This window comes from Chionomys nivalis, chromosome 18 (assembly GCF_950005125.1).
Source record: "Chionomys nivalis chromosome 18, mChiNiv1.1, whole genome shotgun sequence".
In the NCBI taxonomy this organism is placed as follows: domain Eukaryota; kingdom Metazoa; phylum Chordata; class Mammalia; order Rodentia; family Cricetidae; genus Chionomys; species Chionomys nivalis.
In genome coordinates, this window is record NC_080103.1 from 31,240,545 (window position 1) to 31,264,346 (window position 23,802).

At 40.7% G+C, this 23,802-nt stretch overlaps 1 protein-coding gene across 1 annotated transcript in view; it reads left to right on the forward strand.

Annotated features, from left to right (window-relative positions):
* The window catches only part of Dpyd (dihydropyrimidine dehydrogenase), a 764,880-nt gene that overhangs the window by 737,943 nt on the left and 3,135 nt on the right, over nt 1-23,802 (forward strand). Inside the window, exons 21-22 of the mRNA XM_057794113.1 lie at nt 7,529-7,672; nt 22,689-22,829. Of these exons, the coding sequence (XP_057650096.1) occupies nt 7,529-7,672; nt 22,689-22,829 (285 nt within the window). The remainder of the gene's footprint in view (nt 1-7,528; nt 7,673-22,688; nt 22,830-23,802) is intronic.

Here is a 23,802-nt window from a genome sequence, read left to right on the forward strand (position 1 = left end):
GCCGAGTCAGGAGTTGCCATGATTCTCCCACTCCAGACAGACGCAGGTTAAGATCTTCCTGGTAAGCCAGCTCGTGGTGCTACACAAAATATTAAAAATGGGTTAGATCAATATGTAAGAGTTAGCCAGTAAGAGGCTAGAACTAATGGGCCAAGCAGTGTTTAAAAGAATACAGTTTCCATGTAATTATTTTGGGTAAAGCTAGCCGGGTGGCGGTGGAAAGCAGCCCCGCCGCTCCCATCTTCAACATTATTTTACTGCTATGTTCTTTTAGGACCACAGTAGTATTTGGTTTTTCCCCAAGGCACCTGGGCCATCTAGTCTCAGGGTCTTAGTTACCCAAGCAGTGTCAGGTATGAGTTCCATCTTGTGGAGAGGAGCTTAAGTCAAACCAGATATTGGGTGGCTGCTCCCACAAGTTCTGTGCCACCATTGCCCTGGCATATCTTACAGGTAGGACACTCATTGTCGGTGAAAGAGTTTGTACCTGAGTAAATATTTATGTTTTCCTGAATGTAGGGGTGAAGGCTTTATGTAGGCACCATTTCGACTCCATATTCAGTGAGTTGTGTAGGTATAATTCTTTTTGGATCCTTGCTGTTAATTTGAGGAGAGAGACCTAGTCTTGGCAAAAGCCTGGGTTGTTTTTGGGTTCCCCCTGGGAACCCTTTGGCTAACAATTCAATTAGATGGAGGCCATTCTTTGTTCTGGAAGCTTCATTTGGTGAAATGAGATCTCCACTTGGGCTTTATCTCTGCAGTTTTTGGGAATTTCATTTAGATCACCTCCACGTTTGTAGAAATTTTAGGATGTGTCTACTGTATTATGTTTCTATGTTATCCCTCAAATGGCCCTTAATTTTAGTTCTTACTCCCCTTATTTCCTCCCTTGTCTCCCTCTCAGCTCCTCTTCCCCACTTGATCTTCCCATCCACTCATAGCTGTCTATCCTATTTTCCTTTCCTAGCGAGATCTGCCTTTTCCCCTAGTCCCTTACTCTATGCCTAACCTCTGTGGTTCTATGAATTGTTGCTTATTTATCATTGATTAACTGCTAATTTCTGCATACACATCCCTCATGTGTTTCTCTTTCTGGGTTAGGCCACCTCACTCAGAATAATTTTTTTCTAGTTCCATCTATTGACCTGTGAATTTCATAATTTCATTTTATTCATGACTGAGTGATGTTCCATTATGTAAATGTATTACATTTTCTTTATCCATTTATCTGTTTGGGGGACATCTGGGTCGCTTCAAGTTTATGAATAAAGCAGAGGTAAACATAGGTGAGCAAATGTCTCTGTGGGAGGATAAAGCTTCATGTGGGTATATGCCCAAGAGTGGTATAGCTGGAGCTTGGCATTGATTGATTTGCATCTTGAGAAACTGCCACACTGATTTGCACAGTAACTGTACAAGTTGGCAATCCCAGCAACAATGAATGAGTGTTCCCCTTGCTCTACATCCTCACCAGCATGTATTTTCAATTTTTTATTGATCTTAGTCATTCTCATTGCTCTGATGACTAAAAATGTTGAACATTTCTTTAAGTGTTTCTCAGTCATTTGAATTTCCTCTTTTGAGAATTCTGTTTAGACCTATACCCCATATTTTAATTGTGTTATTTGTGTTCTTGATATCCAGCTTTTTGAGTTCCATATCTATTTTGGATATTAGCTATCTATCAGATGTGTAGCTGATAAGAATCATTTCCCTTTCTATAGACTGCCATTTTGTCCCTGGCTGTAGTTTACCAGCAGTTTTCCATGGAACAGCTGGTAGAGTTGGAGATTAAGAGAAAATGATGAGTTGGTAGAAGGAAGAAAGAGCCTGTGATATGCGGGGGATGGGGACAGGGAGGGAAGGGATGCTGGAGCAGGTGGTTTACTGCATACCTGGCTGTGCGGCTAGGAGAATAAGAGAGGAAGAGAGGTGAAGATTTTTGATTAGCATTCCTGCTTCCCTGGCTGGAGTAGCTCATGGGTTCCCAGGGAAAGAGTTTTTCAGTCTAAATCACAATTAAATCGATATGAAAACCACAGAAGAATATGAGTCAACTGTTACTTTTATAATTGAGAAGAAAGTACCTGAACTTGCACATTGCAGAACTGAAAACATACTCAGCATCCCCACCTTCCACACTGCATCGCACCACTCTGGGTGTGCAGCAATTAGGAGCAGACTCAGAACTTTCCATAGATTTCTTCATTTCAACACCAGGATGGTCATTTTACATGAAACCATCAGATTCAGAAGGTCCATGACCCCAACCATAAGACACCAATCCTCTGAGATTTTTTTTTTTTAATGTCCAAAAAGTATTCCACTGAGCGATAGTGGCGCACGCCTTTAATCCCAGCACTCGGGAGGCAGAGGCAGGTGGATCTCTGTGAGCTTGAGGCCAGCCTGGTCTTCAAAGCCAGTTTCAGAACAGGCTCCAAAGCTACTCAGAGAAACCCTGTCGCCCCCCCCAAAAAAAACTAACTAAATAAATAAATAGTATTCCAATTGCCATATTATTTTAAAGAGAAGTTCTACAAAAATTCATTGTCTTTATTTTTCTCTGTAGTTCTTGGTCACTTGACCACATTCAAACAATAATACCAAGGAGTATGGTACATCTTGCAAGTAGGTGGGATAAATGTGATAAGTGAGACTATTTGATCTATAATTTTGTTTGACATTAGCCACTAATGAACAGTGAGAGATACTTAAACAATTAAACACGATGTTTCCATATGGAAATTGTTTGACCTGTAATCAAGGCATCCAGCACAGATATTCTATATTATATTTGTTGAGGGTGTGTGCAACCACAGATACCGAGTACAGCCATCTTAGAAGTAAATATTGTTTTTGAAAAATAAAGAAGCATATTAGACAGTTATAAAAGACTTATTTTTACATCTTTACTGTCCTCCAGTCTGTCAGTGCACAGACATGCACACATATGTGCACACAATAAGGAGCGAGGCTGACACATTAAATGTTGTGAGTTTGTCCTGATCCATATGTATATTGCTCAGTAGAACTCTGAAATCCTTTTATCTTTTCATGTTATTACCATGTTGATATCACGGTAATTACTCTTCTTGCAGTTATTGTTTCCAATCAGATATGAGAGCATGATTAAGAAAATAGAGTTGATGCACTACAGTTCTATAGAGCATGCTATTAGCCAACTCTATGCCGTTCTCATAAAGTTATGCAATTTAAACTGGATGATGCTGGTGCCTGCTTCTATTAGGAACAAGAACCCTTTTCCACTCGGTAATATGCTCAATTACCTTTAGATTGATCCGTGAATAAATTATAATCCAAATAGACTACTTTTCCTCCCAGCTTTGCTGGCTTAAGGAATCATTGTTGATTCACGCTGCTGTCACCTTTCTATTGGCAGTGTAATGCTTTTTATACCTGGATAGAGACAATTTTACTGTGAGATACTGTTATCTTTAAATGAGTGGGATTTAGTTTTTCTGCTGAGAGCAAATTCATCAATGAAAAATCCCTGGAGAAACTATTGAAATAAAATATCATACCCTTTCTGAGATTTGTTCTGTTCATCAGGTTTGGGTGGACCTTTAGAACTTTTTGTCTTTGTTTGGGGAACCTAGCATGATGCTCAAAATCTCTTGGTTTGAGTTAACTCAGGTTAGAAATTTTTCTGTAAGAAAATAATGAATGAAGAGGAAAGATTCCTGCTGCTGCCTGTGCCAGGCCCCACTGCTTCTCCTACAATGAGGAATCAATTAACGGCATGTTCAGGCAGAGATTTGGACCAAATGCTTTATTAATCACCGCTGATTGTGCACTTATACTCTGATCAGCTACATGTTCATCTTCACTTTTTCTCAGCTTTGTTGGGTTTTGCCTTTTTGTCTGTTTGTCTGTATCTCTGTCTTGTCACAAACAGAACACAAATGTAAGCCTGACTAGAGGTAAAGCAGGAAAAAAAAATTATTGTTTATAACATCAGAAAAGTGTAAGGCCCTGAGCTCAATTGTCAGCACCCATGTTTAAAGCTGGGTATGATGGTAATACTTGCAATCTCGGCACTAGAGGGGAAGACACAGGCAGATCCCTAGGGCTCACAGACCCACCCGTTTGGCCTACTGAGTGAGCTCTAGGGCCCAATGAGAAACACTATCTCAAACAAGGCATATGGCTTCCAAGCTATGTCAGCAGAGATTTACCTATAGCCTCTGGATGCACATATGCAAGTATGCATCTACATTTGCATACACACATGCACCTGCATGCATGAATACATACACACATGTTTCAGTACTTCTTAACCCTAGAACCACCTTAAGGTGTATTGTGTGTATATGTGTGTGTACAAGTATAGAATATGTGTGGGCCCAACTATAATATTAGGTGTTTGTGCATGTGTGTGCATGTCAAAGCCTGAGTTTAACATTGAGTATATTTCACCTTATTGAGACAAAAACTCTCAGTTGAACCCAGAGCTCATGGATTCAGCTCATCTAGCTACCCTCTTGCTCCAGGAATCCTGTCTCTGCTTCTTCCATGCTGGGATATCAGGCAGTCTACCATGCCCACTAGAATTTACATGAAAGCTAAGATTTTAGAGTCTAGTCCCCACGCTTCCATGGCAAACATTTTACCTACTGAGCCATCTTCCCATTCCTGCACACATTTATTTCATCATTTAATTTTCCATACTAAAGAGTGAAACAAAAATTCCTGTGAGCGTCTCAAAGTGTTGGAAAGTAGCCCTTAGCCTCTGGTGAGCCCATCTGAATTTGGAACTGTGTGATTGGAGGTTGAAGGAATACTCATCACTATTTTGTCCATTTGTTTTCAACTTAAAATAAAAATGAGCAGTAGCCATTTTTATCTCATCAATTTTTCTAACCAATGAATGAATAATATCTTATATGAATCTTTATGTTAAATTGATAGCATCTCCCTAATATTGATTATGCAGATGAACAAATTAGGATCATGGCACTGCTAGCCATGGGAAAAAAACCTCCATGCCCCAATTTTATATGAATCAAATGTGATCAACTATTAATAAAGTCACAGAGGCTATCAGTCCATTAGATGCTTACATCGCATGTTTGACATGCAGCGTGAAGGGATTTTCAAATATTTATCATCTTCATGATTATCACTGTGAATTCAGTATTTTAAGGTCACAGCTTAACTACATTTCTTCAGTCCCTTTGAATGAAGAATATTCTTTTAAGATCTTTTAAAATCTTTTAAAAATTATTTGTATGTTTGTGTTCATGTGTAGCATATATGATACATGTATATGTATATATGTGTATATACGTATGTGTGTGTGAGTGTGTGTGTGTGTGTGTATGAGAGCTTTCAGAGACCAGAAGAGAGAGTTGTATCCCATGAATCTGGAGTTACAGGTGGCTGTAAGGGGCCCACTGTTGGTGCTGTGAACTGAACTCTGGTCCCCTGAGACGGCTGAGCTATCTCTTCCTCCCATGGATAACAAATCAACTAAACAGAAGACACAGCCTTCCAGTGTCCGTTTGAAGAAGATAAATTGAAAAGTTCCAAGAATGTTTGTTTTTGGAACAGCCTTTACAGAACTCAAGTGGAATTAGATGGTGTTGAGAGAGACACGATCAATTGCAGCAACAAGAATCATAGTTCAGACTTCTTAGGCTTAGTTGGCGTGAGAACCTTCCTGACCCAGAGGATGTGTGCTTAAATACTGAACCATTCTTGGTCATCTGTATCAGTATAAGACTCAGAATTAACGACTCTTGATGTACAGCAAAAATGTGTAGACAGTGATCTTCTGACAAGACTTATAGCATGTAATCTGTATTCTGTTCTTATGAGACGTCACCTAGACCTAAAGGAACAGTCTTTCTAGTGTAACCCCAATGCAGTTTTTCCCAGGCATCCAAACAAGCATTATTCAAACCCTTAAATAAGACCTTTCATGTAAGAATTATTTTTATATTAAAGAGGCTTTCCTATGGGATGAGTTCTGAGGACTCCTTTCAGACTCTTATTTTTTATGCTTTTAATAAGCCAGCATCACTTAACTTACAGTAAAATAGATAGAAAATATTCTACCCTTCATCATATCATTTCATGTTACTGTAAGCATTAAATGTTGTAATTTGGAAAAGTGCTAAGATATAGAGATGAAGTACATAATTCTAATCCAATTGGGTATAAATTAATTTGGCATTGACTTCCATTTTCCATTTACTTGACTTCTTGACATAATTATAGTGAATTTATAATCAAAGTAACAAGCTTAGGTATATTTCCACATCAATATGTTCTTTGCTAGCATAAATACACAGTTGAAGGCAACAGTCTGGTCTGCCTTGATTGACTTGTTTGTGCTCCACTCCCTACCCTTTTGAAATCTCCAAAGATCTCATTTCCCTGGTTCCCTATGCAAGCTAACAAGTGAAGGCAGGTACTTAAAAACAAGTACATTTTTTTCTTTTCACAGAAGCACATGCTAGGTCAGAGATCAGGATAACCTTGGAGAGCTGTAATTTTCCCAACCCCCATCAGCTAGATAAATGGGCTTTATTCTGCAGGAACAAGAAGGTGTGTTTGCAGTGGTATAAAAGACATATCAATTCCAGGTTACTGGCTGGTGTAAACCATTTAAAATTCAGTGGTGTCTATCATCAGTGGAATGTGTCAGTAAAAGTGAAGATCAAAGGTTCCAGAAAAGGGGAAGGACCCGGTGAGGAGTGTTTAATTGTGGAATAATGAATGGTATGAGGGCATTTCTGTGTTAACTTGAAACCATTTAACATTTTTTCCATGGCACCCAGGTACCTTCCTAAATGAACTTTGTAAAGTACAATTGAATAACCTTGAGAGTTAAAGGCGCATTGTGATTCTGAATACTGATGGAGCTGGTCTAAGCACTGTGATGTACCCTCTGCCTTTCCCTTCCATTTTTTGCCTCCTTTGTGCAAAATAAAGTTTATTTTCTGTACAGAGAAATCAATATTTTTGCCATTTTGTTTTTTAACTATTCCAGTAAGTTGCAATCAACATTACTTACAATCTTTAAAGAGACGCAGGGAGAATTTGAACACAATAAAACGGAGATACAGATGAGAACTTTGGCAAAGCACCTCTCCTATTGACAGAGGCATTTATCAAGGGCTATGGCTGTGTCTATATTCTGCTAAAAACCTGACGAAGGGGAAAATAAAGCATCAATAGGTTTCACCTTCTGTCTGTACAAACCAAACAAATGGTCTCCCTAATAGCTATTGTTTTAAGTGTGTGCATTTGGTTTTCCATGGTGAAATGCATTCCCCTTAGAAATGAATTTTAATTAACATCTGCATCTAACACGTACATATTTGGCTGAAGTATCCTTCTCTTAAGGCTAGTGGTCCAGAGGGAAAGAAGACCTAGTGAACAAGGGATATGCAATACTCACCACATACTCATTTGTTTGTTGATGATGTTTGTGTGAAGAGACCCCCCCACACCATGTTTCTATGAGTTAATATGATTTCTACTTTGTGTGTTTTCCCTTTAGAAGCTGCCAAGCTTTGGACCTTACCTTGAACAGCGCAAGAAAATCATAGCAGCGAATAAAATCAGACAGAGAGATCAAAACGGAGCTTGTTCACCACTCGAAAGAAAGCACTTTGTCCCTCAAAAGCCTATTCCTGCCATCAAGGTAAAAATTAAGACAAACTCATAAATTTACCTATTTCCCATTCAAATGTGGCTTAAAGGCGTTTCCCCCCTCTTTAAATGTAGCATTGAATTTTTTCCTTTCAGAGATATTTCTGCAAACTTGCAGCGTATCTACTAATTGTACTCAGGTTTCTCCTGTTGTCTCTCTCTCTCTCTCTCTCTCTCTCTCTCTCTCTCTCTCTCTCTCTCTCTTTCTCATTCCCTCCCTCCTTCTCTCTTTCTCTCTCCCTCTCCCTCTGTCTCTCTTTCTTCTCTGTGTGTGTGCGCGTGCGGTGCGATGCATTCAGTTTTGAGAAATTTTGTTTTCCGCATAAGTTTGCATATCCATAACCACAAGCAAGATCCAAAACTGCCCAGGCTGTTCTGGAGGTGGAGAATTCCATGTCTGTCTGGGACATGCATCAAAACCATTTCTGAAAAGAAGAGGAGCAGGAATGGGAGGAGGAGGAAGAGGAGATGAGGAGGGTGCCACTGATACATCCTTCCCAAGCAAGGAAGAAATTAAGTTCAGATTATATATTGAACCATGTCAGATGAGCAGTGCACTTTAGTCAGTTTCTGAAGCAACTGCAAAATGTCTGAGACTAGGGCATTTATGAAGAGTATAAGTTTATTAGGCTCACAGTGACAGACACTGAGAGAGCCGAGAGTATGGCAACAGCGTCTCTGGCGTTGGTTTTCTTCCTGCAACATAATGTAGCTCAGGTTCTTCTAGTAAGGACTCTAATGCCATCAGGGAGCCCCATTCTCCTGACCCTGTTTAACCCCAGTTGACTCCCAAAGGACCTGTGGGGAAGTTACTTTCACATACAAATAGGAAGGTTAAGTTTCCAAAGAAAGAATTTCAGATGAACACACTCAGTCTCTATCAAAGAGGCATGTTGAGGAAATGAATTTGGGCTTAGCAATGTTATTTTAATGTGGTTTTGTTGTAAAAGCATCATTGTAGGAAAAACCTTAGGGTGTTTGCTTCTTGGAAACACAAAGTTTGTAAGATTTTAACAGATTATAGTTATGATGGAAGAACTTCCTAAGTTAAGCTTGACTGCTCTGCCATTGTCTCTGCATTCAAACTGTTCCACTGACAGGTGAGTGCCCTATGAACTTGCCTCAATAAAATAATCTGCAAAATGGAGTAAATGAAAGTGTTTGCCTCCACAGGGTTATAAATTTGATGATGTGTGAGACATTTTTAATGTAGTGTCTGCCCTAATTGCTATTTGTTAGTAGATATAGCGCCAGGATGATTAATGCCAGGTTAGATAACAGGTGAGTTGGATATTTCTGCTTTGATCACTGAAATGAATTCTAGAATAGGTAGGGAAAGAGGGAACTCTGAACGCCAATCAAGCTAAAAATTTTGAAGCCATTGTATTTCCCAGCAAGTCTTTATGGCAGAAAGACATTGTGGCAAGCAATGTGCCAGGAGTTGAACATCTAATGCTCAGGGAATATGACAGACATATTTTGTAAGCCCATGAATCATACAAAAAAAGAGAGATATTAACAAAAACTGTCAGAGGGCGCAGTACTATATTTGTAGTGTGAGCTATACATAAAATCTATAAGATGTACAAAATCTTTCAGGAGACCTAATTTAGATCCAAGGCGCCAAGGAAACCTTCCTGGATGTGGCAGTTTGTCTTTTTCATCTTTAATGGTTTGAGAACTACCTAGAGATCAGCAAATCACATCTCTGAGTGTGTCTGTGAGGACATTTCTGTAGATAGTCATGAGGGCCCCGGCCTAATTAGGGTGTTTGATGCCTGGATTTTTAGGCGATGGTCAACCACCTGGCTTGGGGATTGAACTCAGATCTCCTACAAGAACAGCAAACTCTCTTAGCTTGGGCCATCTCTCTATCCCCCTAGAGATACCGCATTAAACAGATGACCTTGCAAATTGATGCTCCTCTTTCCAGGACAACAGAAATACTTGTTCTGGTGGATCAGATAAGAGAGAAAGGCTGGCCTGATAAACGGATTCATCCCTTGATGGTTCTGTAATGTGACAGCCAGAGAGGGAAAGTGGAAAGAGGTAGACATTGGAGGAGACACACATAGGGGCAGCTGTATGCTATCCTGGTTCCACTTGTCCTCTCTCTTTCTGCTTCCTGGCCTCTATGATGTGAGCTGTTCTGCTCCACCACACCCTTCCCTGACACACTGGTCTGACATCTCTGAAACCTGAAAGTGAATGAAACAAGGCCATTCCTTTGTTAAGTTTCTCTTTCAGCATGTGGGTGGTCACAGCTACACAGAGGTAATTAAGGCACTGAGTCAGAAGATTAATTGGTCCTATAAACTAGATAGGAGAGGGGAAATATACATTAAGTGAGCCAGAATATGGTTTTACATTTCATGAATAGTTAGGTAAAGACTGTATTGAAGTCTATACAGTCTTTTAATTCTCAGCAGGGTTTAGCAATTCCAATTATACTAAAAGGTAAGGCATGGAATGGGATTGGAAATAAGAGGACCTAACAGACTCAATTTTTGATGATCCTATTGAGCTGAAGAAAATTATAATAAATAAGGATTTCATTCCTTTTGTCTTAAAGTTTAGTGAAGTTTTTTGGGAGTGACATACAAATTTTACATTGAGTACCTTTAAAACGATAACCACATGGGGTACATTCTTGGGTACATGAAAGAGAAAAAGTTTGAAATTGCAAGTGTCAGACACAAGATGGGACACAAGATGCTTTCTTTCATTGTTACTTAAAGCCCCATGTGGAAATAAAGGATGCTGTGTAATTAAATGAGGAGTAGTCATAGAAATAAGAAAATGGCATGAAGAACATGATGACATGGGAGAAAACTGGAAATATTCTTAATGCTGAAGTCCTGGTCCACAGAGTCAGGTATCCCCAGATGTCAACCAAGGACAGCTTGTATGGTTCCAGTTTTTTTCTGTCATATGTAATCACTGGGATTCCAACTTTCATCTGCAATAGCAATCAAAGTCACTATGGATCCCTTTCTTCATTTACTAATCACTAATTCACAACCACCACCAAAAAGCACAGCGCTGGTACAGCCATAGCACTCCAAGAGTGTGTAAACCTGGTTCTCATGAAGAGAGGAGAAGTAACTGAATACAGGCTGGTCCACATGGGGTCCTATGTTGCAGGATCAGGAAACTAGAACTCCCAAGACAGTTCTTTAGAAATGCTTGCTTGTATACCTGAATTAACACTACAAAACTAAGGGAAAAAGAGAACAATGCATATATCTAGGGGAATAATTTCCTCCCCAGAACGAATAGGAACCACACAGACCCTGAATGGAGAAGTCTCTCACAGAAAGCCACCGAGGTCTCGTGAAAGGAAAAATGATAGAGGCAGAGGCAGGCGGATCTTTGTGAGTTCGAGGCCAGCCTGGCCTACAAGAGCTAGTTCCAGGACAGGAACCAAAAGCTACGGAGAAATCTTGTCTCAAAAAATCCAAAAAGAAAAAAAAATGATAGTGAAGAGACGGATAGCATCAAGGGTACATGGGAGAGGAAGTCAGAAGGCCTTAGGTGCAGTGAAGGTAGGTGTGTGTGTGTGTGTGTGTGTGTGTTATACAGAAAAATGCTTATAGGAGCTATGACTGCTGTCACTTGCATGTAAGACCCCTGCCCGTCCCTCACTCATCTTTTAAAAGTTGATAAGTTGTTCAGCCACTATGTTTCCTTGAAGAATTCCAGTCTGTCTGTCTGTCTGTCTGTCTGTCTGCACTTCAGATGTTTTTGTTCTCATTTCTGGCAAACACACAGCTCATCTTGTGTTCCCATCCCATTTATTCTTTTGCCTGTGTTCCCCCACCATTTTCGTTTGCTTCCTAAAATGTTAGTTTTCTTTGGTTCCTTTGTGTTCTTTATGGAAAACCTGAATGGTCTGTTTTCATGCCTAATAATTTCCCTCTAACAGATCTGTTTATTTAGTGTGTTTCTTCCTTCTGCTAGGCCCTTTATAGATTCTTTTGGTTTTTGTTTGAGCTCCATGATGCTGCCTTGTTTATTCTCTCTGCCACCGCACTATATATGATTTCCCATCTGCCATGGAAAGATCCCCATCGTCCCCCCAAATTATCTGAGCCTCTCTTGTCTAGACAGGCTTTTCATTCACATGCCCCCCATTCTAATCTCTGCTGGCTTCTCTGGTTCTAACATGGCGATATTGTTTCAAAGGACAGCATGCCCAATGGGCCTCTTCTTTGGTTCTTTTATCCTTTCCATTGCTACTGATACGGCTGAATGGTCCCTTGCTCCACAGGTAGGCAGTTTCAGCCTCAGTCCATCAACAAATGTTTATCGAATACCTTCTATTTGAACATCGAAACACTGAGAGCGGTGGCAGATTCCAGAGAAATACAAAGGAAAGTCCAAGGCTGGAAATTTCCCTCTCTCAGCATATATTCAGTATGTGCTCATCGCAATCTAGGAATTGTGCTAAGGAGAAGGAATACAGCATGAATTTTAAAAAGACAGAAGTCTATATTTTGGGAGCACGTGGTATAACAAGGGAGAAGACACATGTTAAAAATTATTTACAGTTCAATCAAATACGAACAAAATGCTCTGGGAACAGAGACGACTGAAAGGGATTAGTTCTGCCTCGGGTAATTGTGGAAAGCTTCACAGAGATGGTGATATTTAAAGTAGAGTTTAATAAATTAGTGTTAATTAAGCAGAGAATTAATAATAAAAGCTAATATTTATTGAGGTCTTATGAGGTTTCAAGCACTGCAACATGTTTGTAAATGAGCTCATCCCAATAACCTGGTGAGATGAAATACTTGTATCCCGCCAATTTTACTGGCTCAGTAATTGAAAAACAGAGAGGTTAGCTAATTTGCCCAAGGTCACACAGCTAGGAAGGTATTATTAAAGCCAAGATCTGAACCTATTTCCTGAGGCACTGTTTTATATAGGGTTGGGGATAGTGTTTCAAGACAGTCACTATGCTTGCAAAGTATAATATTCAAGTGTATGTAATAATACAGTCAAGGGAGCTTAAATCTACACACAGTCCCTGGGTTTCAATAGGTGGTGATATCAATGTGTTGAACTCATTTTGCAGAGTAGGACAGAACTGAGAAGTGCTAATGTTGTGTGTGTGTGTGTGTAAGAGAGAGAGAGAGAGAGAGAGAGAGAGAGAGAGAGAGAGAAAGAGATCTTGTGTGTTTGCTTGTCTGAGAGAGAGAGAGATCTTGTGTGTTTGCTTGTCTGTGATCATGTGTATCCAGTGCACACGTGTGGAAATATCCATGTGTGAGCAGGTATGCATGTGTGTGCAGGTATGCATGTGTGTGCAGGTATGCATGTGTGTGCAGGTAAAAGTATGCATGTGTGTGCAGGTATGCATGTGTGTGCAGGTACGCGCGTGTGTGTGGGAATATATTCATGTGAGTGAAGATGCTTGTAGAAGCCAGAAGAGGGTTGTAAGATCTCTTGGAGCTGGAATTACAGGTAGTTGTGAGCTACCAGTTGTGGGTCCTGGGAACCAAATTCTGGTCCTCTATAAGAACAGTGCCTGCTCTTAACCACTGAGCAATTAAAACAGTTTCAAGGAACAGACTGGCTAATCCAGGAAGAATTCCACCCAGGGCACCCAAAGGGGCCATTCTCAGTAATATACCAAAATGTCCAGGTCAGAAGAGGGTGTCTTCATGCCATCCTCACTCTTCTTACCCTTGGAGCTGAAAATGGCCTCAGAGTACCTTAGTTGCCCTTTCAGGGAATGACAGGATGCCTGGAGATGCCCTGGAATCCAGTTGATTTTCTCTTTATCACTCCAACATCTTCATTTCCATTTCATAGCAATAGCATTTACCATGCATCTAACCATGCGATGAAGCTGCTTAGTTTGTAAAAGGGGGAGAAAAAAAATCTGAGTTAGACACACGTCATCAAAATCAGCCCTAGAAGGCCAAAAAGAAGAATGGGATGAAGAAAGAGAAAGAGACATGACCTCCCAGAATAGCTTCAAAGGTATTCTTCTAACACCATCTGAAAAAGTCCCTAATATACACACACATACACACACATACACGTACGTACGTAAGTATGTATGTATCTGTAGTAATATTTTGTTTGTGCTCTTACAAATAAAGTTTTCCTGGAGGTCAGAATGTGGAGCTAGCCACTAGTTAACCAGGCAGTAGTAGCACACCAGCACATACCAGCGCTTGGGATCTCATGCCTTTGATCGCAGTACTTGGGAGGCACATGCCTTTAATCCCAGCACTAGGGAAGGGAAATCAGGAAGTGATATGTACGTCTGGGTGAAGGGAAGAACAGAATCTGGGTGGAGATAGGAGCTTGCCCTGTTTTCAGGGTAAGGAGATGACGAGGTAAGAAGCAACTGTGGCTTGTTCCTTTGTCTCTCTGGTCTCTCCACACTTACCCCTATATCTGACTCTGGGATTTTATTGTTAAGACCAATTAGAATTTGCATTACATGTATGTATGCATATATTTGCCACAGATGGAAAAACATGCCAGTGCCTCCTCCTGGAGCTGACAGTGCACACGTGTGGCCCAGGGAAATGAGAAATGTGCTTTATTTTCTGGCAGCAGATAACGGAGGCTTGAGAGCTTGCCAAGCCTTATGAAGTTCCAGTTCTGTTGATATATGTGAGAATGAATTCTCATTCTCCTTATGTAGCTGGGGATGGATCTCTAACGTTTTTGAATTTCTGGGTAGGAAAATGAATGGTTTAGGGGCACTAGCGATGTTTTCATCACTTCTTCCTGCTGCTCGGAGGAGGAGATAGACGGCACCTCATAAGACTGGCAAGGCCGTGTTGGCAGGGGACCAGTCAGCCTGATCGAGTGCTTTATTATTTCAATTGAATTGTGAAAGGAAGGAGGAAAGCACTCGGATAAAACTGTAAGACCATATTAGACACCACAGAACACAAAGGGGAACTGCACAGAGAGAAAAATAAGGGAGCCTTGCCCAGCAGTTTCCAGAAGGATCCAGAGAAGCAGGCTGGGGGGGCAGCATACATATTCTCAGTTGTCTATGTACCAATAAAGAGCAGTTGAAATCTATCATGTTGAACTTTAAAGGCTGAGCAGAATTTGGTTATAAAAATAATCTCTTAAGTCATGTGGGGATTTATTGATGTGTGGTTCCTGTCTTGACCAGGATATAGCAATAGGATAAGATACTTTGCTTAGAATGAAGAAGTCCAGCCAAAGGGCAGAGGGAGGAGCAGTGTGTGTCATATATGTACCTGCATTGAAATCCACAAATCTGAAGGTGATGTGACAAGGAACCAACTATGGGACACTGAAATGAAATAACCATGGAAATACCATCCCAGGACTACATCGGAGATGTAACAACCAGGCGGTTAACGTGGACAAGCAAGATAGAGCAGCCATGTACGTCTTTACAGACTTTAGGTAGAAAGCCCAGTCCACTGAAGGAATGACATCTGAAAAGGAATTGTATAACCTTTGCTATTGGGAATAGCATCTCTCAGAAGAAAACTGCTACACAGGCTTAGTTCCGACTTCTGTGTTTGAGGGAAACAGCACCTGGTGGGAGCTGAAGGATTTAGCCATTCATGTTGAACTTAGAAATTTTCAATGCCAAGTCTTTAATACAAGTCTCGGTGTAGATACCCATGCATCCCACCTTTCGTAAATCTATTTCCAGAAGTTCGGAGAAAGTCATAGATGGAATCTCATAGTCCAGTTTGACTGTTAATCTTGATTGTCAAGTCAATGAGATTTAGAATCACCATGGAAACTAGTCTCTCAGTGCGTCTGTGAGGGATTATCTATATTGGGTGATTTAAAGTGAGGTAGAAAGACCAACCATAAAGTTGGGGGCACCATTCCGTAGGCTCAATAAAAAGTGGAAAGTGGGCTGAGCACAGAGTCCATCTCTCTCTGCTTGCTGACTGTAAAATCAGTGTGACCATCTGCCCTGCTTCTGCGTCCATGACTTCCCTGCCATGATGAGCCTTATTCCTGGAAGAACTGTAAGCTCTAACAGGCCCTTCCTAAAGGTGCTTTTTGGCAGATCAAGACAAGTAACTGAGACATTGGGTCTCTAACCTGAAGATGGATCAGGAATGAGAAGCTGTCAGTCAGAACTTGATGATGTCTGACTCCGGGGTATTTTCCCAGGAGTAAGAGGGTTAAGAGTTTAAATAACTTAATGATCAGTGGTCCTATGAGAAAAGACCTCATCAATGATAAATAAGCGTAGAAGTGTGGTAGCAAGCTTTAAAATTTGGTCAACTTAAGTAATTTCAATTTGCAGAAAATATTAGGTAAAATAGGAATGTATTTTTGTCTATTAAAAGTCAAAAAGAAAAAAGTACACCCACCACTTCAAACAGATGGCGCATTGTTAAATCACAATTAGAAAGAAAACCTGTTCCGTTCCTATTATCCTCCCTTGCATCCTCACATGGCGTTTTCTTAGCATTGAAAAGAAGGAGGAAAAATAGATTTGGGAGTCTAAAATATAAGATTGCAGCTTCATTAAATCAAGTGAACCCCCAAATGTCAGCAACTTGCCGCATGAAGCCTGACTCCACCCCACATGGAGAGGATACTGTGATCGGAGCCTGAGACACTGAAGTCATCCCCATCTTCCGCAGACACCTTTCCCCACGACCCTCTCTCACCACGATCATTTGATGTTGCCTGCCTCTTGGCACATTGTTTCTCTCCACTTTTCTAGCCAATCTACCGTTTGTTTTCTGAATCAGTGCCTTTGTCATCCCCCTCCCAGCTTATGCATCTCTCGCCTCACTGGCCCGAGTATGCTGAGTTCTAGTTCAAGATCACCCCTTCTCAGTGCTTACTGCTTGCCTCCCAGCTCAGAGAGCTATGCATGCTAGCAATAATAAGTGGACTGCTATGCTTTATGAACACTTGTGTTTGAGAATTCTGTACCAACTGATGAAAAACAAATATTTCTCTGGATCCTTTTAACATAGAAAAGGCAAGCTGAGCATGGTAGCCAACACCTATAATCCTAGCACTCACGAGACTGAGGTAAGGCGATTGCTGAAGCATCAAGGACAGCCTGGGTTGCATAATAAGTTCCAAGATGGCATAGTTTAGAGCCTGAATCCCAATTTCAAATTAACCTAGAGAGCCATGGGAAGGAAGGGAGGGAGGAAGCAACGGGAGAAAGAAGGAGAGGAAGAAGGAAGAAACAGATATGGGGATGTAAAAGGTTCTTACTGTAGTAAAGAAAAAGTAGAAACAGACCAGAAAAGCCAAGACCAAGTCTCAGGGAAACTGAAATGATTACTAAACTTTTGACTCAAGAGCATTTATGAGGACAGAGTTACTAAGAATCAGCATAAATTCAGTGAGAGCAAGTCAAGTGATCTCATTTCCCCTCCTGATAGGTCTATAAGGCCAAAGGTGTGACGAGAGCCTGCGGCATTGGTAATGGTGCAGATAGAGACACAAGAAAGTAATTAAATAGCCATAACCAAATCACTTAAATCACAGATCCTTCAGGTTAGAGGTCACAGTGATTGCCCACAGCGTGCATCCTCGGTCCTAGACTACGGAGGGCACGTGTGTTCAGGAATTTTAGAAAATGGGAACACCCAAAGCCAGATAACGATCACAATTGGAATGTACATCAATCAGCCTAAAAGTAGGTCAAAACCAATATATTTCTATAGTGTAAAACATCAGAGACCGATCAAGTCCCTCTAGGTTTATATTCTTTGACCTTAAAATGTGTATCAAATAAAAATAATGACTGACCCATTTGCAAAATCATTTTTGAGCCAGGCAGTGATGCCTTGTGTCTTTAATCCCAGGACTCAGGGAAACAGAGGCAGGTGGATCTCTGTAAATTTGAGGCCAGCCTAGTCTAGAGAATGAGTTCCAGGACAGCCAGAGCTACACAGAGAAACTCTGTCTCAGATGAAGCAAAAACAACAACAACAACAATACTCTTAACTCTGGATAGGATTCTAGAGTACTGCAGTCCACTGTGGCTAGCCCGGAGCACTTCCATTAAAATCAAATCTGCCACCTGGGGAGATGGCGCAGTGAGTGAAACACCCACCACACAGACAGGAGATCTGAAGTCTGGTTCTCCAGAATCCACTGAAGAGCCAGGCAGACATGGAGGCCCACCCAAAATCCTAGGGCAGGGGAAACAGGGACGAGGAATCCGTGGAGTGAGTCATCTAGTCAGACTAACTGAAATCAGCAGGAAACCCTGCCTCAATACATATGATTGGAGATGACACCTGATATCAACTTCAGTTCTACACACACAGCACATGCCTTCACACACACAGGCACACACACACAACCGTGCACTCTCTCTCTCTCTCTCTCTCTCTCTCTCTCTCTCTCTCTCTCACACACACACACACACACACACACATCAAATGTGTGAAGTATAATCTAAGGGATCCAGTGTCATAGTCTCCATGTATAAGCATTTCTAGTAAGCAGGAATAGTTATATAGATTGCTCCAACTTTGTATGGGCACACCCTGTCTGGAACAACAAACGTACGTCTCCCAACCTCTGCAGAAGTATTTCTATAAGGCACTACCTGAAACACAAGTACCTGTCTGGTGATCCATATTTTTCTATCAATTTCAAGACCTGCGCACACATATCCCTCAGCTCACAATATAGCTAAAGAGGGTGGGGTTTCAAACACTGTCTACAGTTTTTGCCTCAAAGAATGATCATTCTTTTCTATTGTTCCTTTGATACTCCCAAACTAATTTCAGATACTATTCTTTTATCCTCTTCTAGATTAAAAATGAAGATGGTATACTAAAAAAAACTTATGAATTTTTAACCCCTGTGTTAACTTGTCACTGCTACAATGAGCTTATTCTATCTGGTTTTATAAAAAATGATGTTTTAAATGACAGCTGCAAATCTCAAACAGAGAGCAAAGGGCATATTTAATATGCCAGAGGATAAACTTGTTCTTTATAAAAAAAATAATCTAGGGCATGTATATTTCTTCTAGAAAAATCTAGGGATTTCCATGACTAGTCATCAGTTGAGCATCTAACTAATGATTTCTCCCATAATGATTAGATTCTGCACAGGAGTTGTTTTGACTGAATTATTTGCATTTAAAAAGTTAGTTTCTATTGTACATAAATAGTCTTTCACAGCCAGATAGAACGTCCGTGTATTTACTGTCTTGATATATTGGAAAATATTAAGCTGCTCCAGTTTCCTTGATCAGCTTTTGCGTGTACAATGCCCAAATTAATAAAAATATCCACTAGACTTTTTATTACTATGTAATCACTGTTATGAGTCCGGGCATAGATATTCAAAAGATGTATTTATTTAACAAATATTTGGGCATCCGTTATGCTTTAATGATCTGCAGGAACAAGATATACCATACTTGATTCCAATATGAATAAGGCTCGGTTAAAAAATAAAACAGCATAGGAATCTAGATTTAAAATCTTATTTGCAATATGAGGTGGGATTTGCCAAAGAATAACAAGTGAGTCAGAATAGCAGAGTGCATATGATCACGGCATTTGAAGTCTAGCAGCAGTTATCTGAACCTCTATTCCATCATCTACTTGATTTTATATCTTAAATCGCAGTCACCTCAACTTCCCTAAAATATATGCAGTTTAAATAAGAAAATCATTTTAAATTAAGGCACTAGCCTGAAGTGTGGTAGAACTCAAAAATTATCTTTTATCGTCAATTCTACGACATGGATAAAATATCCCAGGCCATGACAAAGGAAGAGAGAAAGACGATAAAGAGTCTGAGGTAGAAAGGGGAAAGGAAGGAGAGAGAGGGAGGAGAGAGGAAGAGGAAGGAGAAAGAACACAGCTTGACATTTGGTTAGGAAAGGACACAGAAGGATTGAGGAAATCCTCATGAAGTAGAGACATCCGAGCTCCCTTTAAAAGATACCCAGGACTAGAAAAATGATTGGGAGTTGATGAGTTATGTTGAAAACTGGTAGTAGACACAGCAGGGGATCCAAAAGATCCCCCAGAAAGTGCAAAAGATGACATTAGAGGAGAGAGTAATAGGAGTAAAATTGCAAGAATACCTCATTAAAAATAAAAAAAATCCCAGTGCTATCCACAATGCCAAGAAAAGCTGAAGAGAACTACAATCCTTTGTGCTTATGAGTTCAGCGGGTGGGAACTCACTGTTCTTGTTTCTAGTGATAATGCTCATCACACATTTGGTAATGCAGCTTGAGCTTGTGAGAGGTACAGGCACAGAGATTTGAATGTCAAGACTCCCTGAAAAAAATCACACTGCGATGGAGTGAAATCTTCAGCTTCAGTGCACTGAAAAGAAAGGAGGCAAGACAGCAGCCCTGAAGTCTTCTATCCTCCTAGGGCTTGGGAGCATGCAAATGAAGTGTAAGGGTAATGTGAATATTGTCCTCCACTTGAAAGCTTACAGTAACAATGTAGTGCTCAAATCGAAACTGAAATAGAGGTAAAGGAGCATAGCCAAGTCCTCCTGGGCAGTCTCGTTTATCTTTGTTGTTGCTCTGATAAAATACTGTCCAAAAGCAACATGGAAGAGGAGAGAGTTAATTTTAATCAAGGGAAGCCAAGACAGGAGCCTGGAGGCAGGAGCCGAAGCAGAAACCAGGCAAGAATGGCACTTACTGGCTTGCTCCCCATAGCTTGTTCAACCAACTTTATTATATAGCCCCAGCCTACCTGCCCAGGTTTGGTACCTCCCACAGTAGGCAGGGTCCACCTATATCAATTAGCAATTAAGAAAATGACCTACAGACATGGATGGCCACAGACCAATCCAACACAGACGATTCCACAATAACGTTCCCTATTCTGAAGCAGATTACATAGACAATTAAGACTGGCCATCCTACGGTTTCTCAGGAAAGTCGGGTTCAACCTACCTCTCGACCCAGCAATACCACTATTGGGAATATACCCAAGAGATGCCCAAACATACAACAAAAATATATGCTCAACTATGTTCATAGCAGCATTGTTTGTAATAGCCAGAACCTGGAAACAACTTAGATGTCCTTCAATGGAAGAATGGATGAAGAAAGTATGGAATATATACATATTAGAGTACTACTCAGCAGTAAAAATCAATGACTTCTTGAATTTTGCATACAAATGGTCGGAAATAAAAAACACTATCCTGAGTGAGGTAAGCCAAACCCAAAAAGAGGAACATGGGATGTACTCACTCATATTTGGTTTCTAGCCATAAATAAAGGACATTGAGACTATAATTCGTGATTCTAGAGAAGCTAAATAAGAAGGTGAACCCAAAGAAAAACATATAAGCATCCCCCTGAATATTAACCTTCATCAGGCGATGAAAGAAGACAGAGACAGAGACCAACATTGGAGCACTGGACTGAAGTCTCACGATCCAAAGGAGGAGCAGAAGGAGAGTGAGCACAAGCAAGGAACTCAGGAATGCGAGGGGTGCACCCACACACGGAGACAATGGGGATGTTCTATCGGGAACTCACCAAGGCCAGCTGGCCGGGGTCTGAAAAAGCATGGGACAAAACCGGTCTCGCTGAACATAATGGACAATGAGGACTACTGAGAACTGAAGAACAATGGCAATGGGTTCTTGATCCTATTGCACGTAATGGCTTTGTGGGAGCCCAGGTAGTTTGGATGCTCACCTTAATAGACCTGGATGGAGGTGGGTGGTCCTTGGACCTCCCACAGGGCAGAGAAACCTGCTTGCTCTTTGGGCTGAGGAGGAAGGAAGACTTGATTGGGGGAGGGGGAGGGAATGGGAGGTGGTGGCGGGGAAGAGGCAGAAATCTTTAATAATTAAATAAATTAATTAATAAAAAAAAAGACTGGCCATCCTACCAGGCCAGAAGGAGTATGCAAAAAAATAATATACCCAAAAGAAGGTGGGACGAGGCCTCCAAGCAAGATATGACCTCTTTGAACATGGACCTTGAATTCAAACAAACCATTCTCATTCTAGAGGTGAAACACAGAAGCTGATAATCTTGACAGCACACTAATTTGGCAAACATTGTTACATTTCTCTGTTTTGTTTTCTGAAACAAAGTGCTTCCTAGTGTTGATGAAACATCCTCTGTGCTTCCCATATTAAGCACAATCTCAATTACTATAAGAAACAAAGCCGTGTGTAACTGCTCGAAAGATCTTCAGCGGTGAATGGAGCAATTGCTCGTTCTTTAAGAGTGAAAAGGCATCTAATTCAGCCTCGATCAACCTAATTAATTAGCATACATTAGAATCCTTCAATAAGGAAATATATTCTTCAAGACATGACAGGTGAGTGCACTATCAGAGCACAGTTCAAATGAAAATCAAGAATCAAAAAATCAACAGTAAAAATGGAATGAGCCTTTGTTTTTATTTCCCACATCCCCAGTGAAATCAAGTCTCCAGTGTAAATGTGGGACCTTCTTGTCCATTTACATTACTTTTAGATCCTTCAAAATGCAAATTCTAGGATATAGAAGTTACAAAAACCAGAGAGTTATTTTAACATCTATATACAAAGTGCTGTTATTTGGTGCCCATCTGAAAAACAATTTCTTATAACTGTATCTTGCCCCCCCCCCACCATGTTGTATGTGCATGTGAGTGAGGTTTGCAGGTTCTGAATGCAGGTGCATATGTGTAGGTGCATGTATGCGTGCATGTGTACTCGTATGGAATCCCAAGACAGACATAGGATTATCTCCTTCGATGGCTTTTTGCTTTATATCTTCTTTGGGTCCTATGTGCATGTTGGGGATCCAAACTTTGATCCTCATGTTGGCAGGGCCGACGCTTTAACCACTGAGTCATCTCGACAGTCAGTGGCTAACATCTCTAAGCTGGGTGTGCAGACTGCCCATCTCTCAAAATCAAGTAAACTAACCGTCACAGAAGATGCATCTGTGAGGATAATGTTACATCCTCTCAAAATGGGAAAACGCGGGCAGATATTCATTATTAAGGAATTGTTTCAAGTTGAGCACTGTAAGTAATTCACTGCCCCTTTTCTAGGATGTAATTGGAAAAGCATTGCAATACCTGGGAACATTTGGTGAGCTGAGCGGAGTCGAGCAGGTTGTGGCCCTGATCAATGAGGAAATGTGCATCAATTGCGGCAAATGTTACATGACCTGCAACGACTCTGGCTACCAGGTAGGAACCCTACTGCAATTAAGATGCTACATTGAGGGATGGCTCTTCTTTAAGGGCAGCAAGTGTCTTCTGTCGCTAAATGTGCAATTCAAACCGGGTGTGTCAAATATCCTCACTATAGGCCCCCTTTTTTGTCCTTGTAACGCACTGGTGTATCTTTCTATGTCTATTTTTCAAGATTTCTTTATTATAAGTATAGGTGTCAGTAGGAGCGCATACTGTATGTATGTGTGCATTAACCCTTCACATTTGTTGTGGTTGTGACCGTCCCATCTTTGGTATTAGGAGACAAACATGGATCTTCTGTAAACGCAGCAAAAACTCCTCCTAACTGCTGCACCATCTCTTGAACAAGATACAACCTTTATTGTCAAAGGCTCCATCCAATGTGCTGGGTTTTCCTAGTGAAAAGAAATAAGAGAAGTGCTAAGCACTGTCAGCATTTGTCTTTGCTTTCTGATCCACCCACATGTGAGCAAGTTCCCCTACCATGGCTGTAAGCTGCTGCGATGCCTTCCTTACCATGATAGACTCCATCTTCTGAACAGTGAGCCAAAATCAGCCCTCCCTCCCTTGAGTTGCTTCTTGTCAGGTAATTGTTCCAAAGATGAGAACAATAATTAATATAACCATTTTCAGTGCACAGTATTATTTTAATATTGTTTCATCACCCATGAAGCTGGAGAGGGAAGTTTAAGTGAAAACAGAAATTCATGCAAAATAATGTACATTAGGGAAGGTTATGGTCTGGTACTAACTGCAGAGAGGAGAGCTGTCATTTATTACCAGTCACCTAAAAGGACTGGATTCCTTCAGCCTCCAGAGGATCCTCCTCCATTCAGTATTGATTGGAGTTTTATGGTAGTAATTTTTAAAAAGAAAAGAACCACTCTTCTACCACACACTTGTAGGAGTTGGTCTTATGAATTTCTTCATAGCTGGAGAAGAAGGGAGATGTTTTATCGGTGTATCT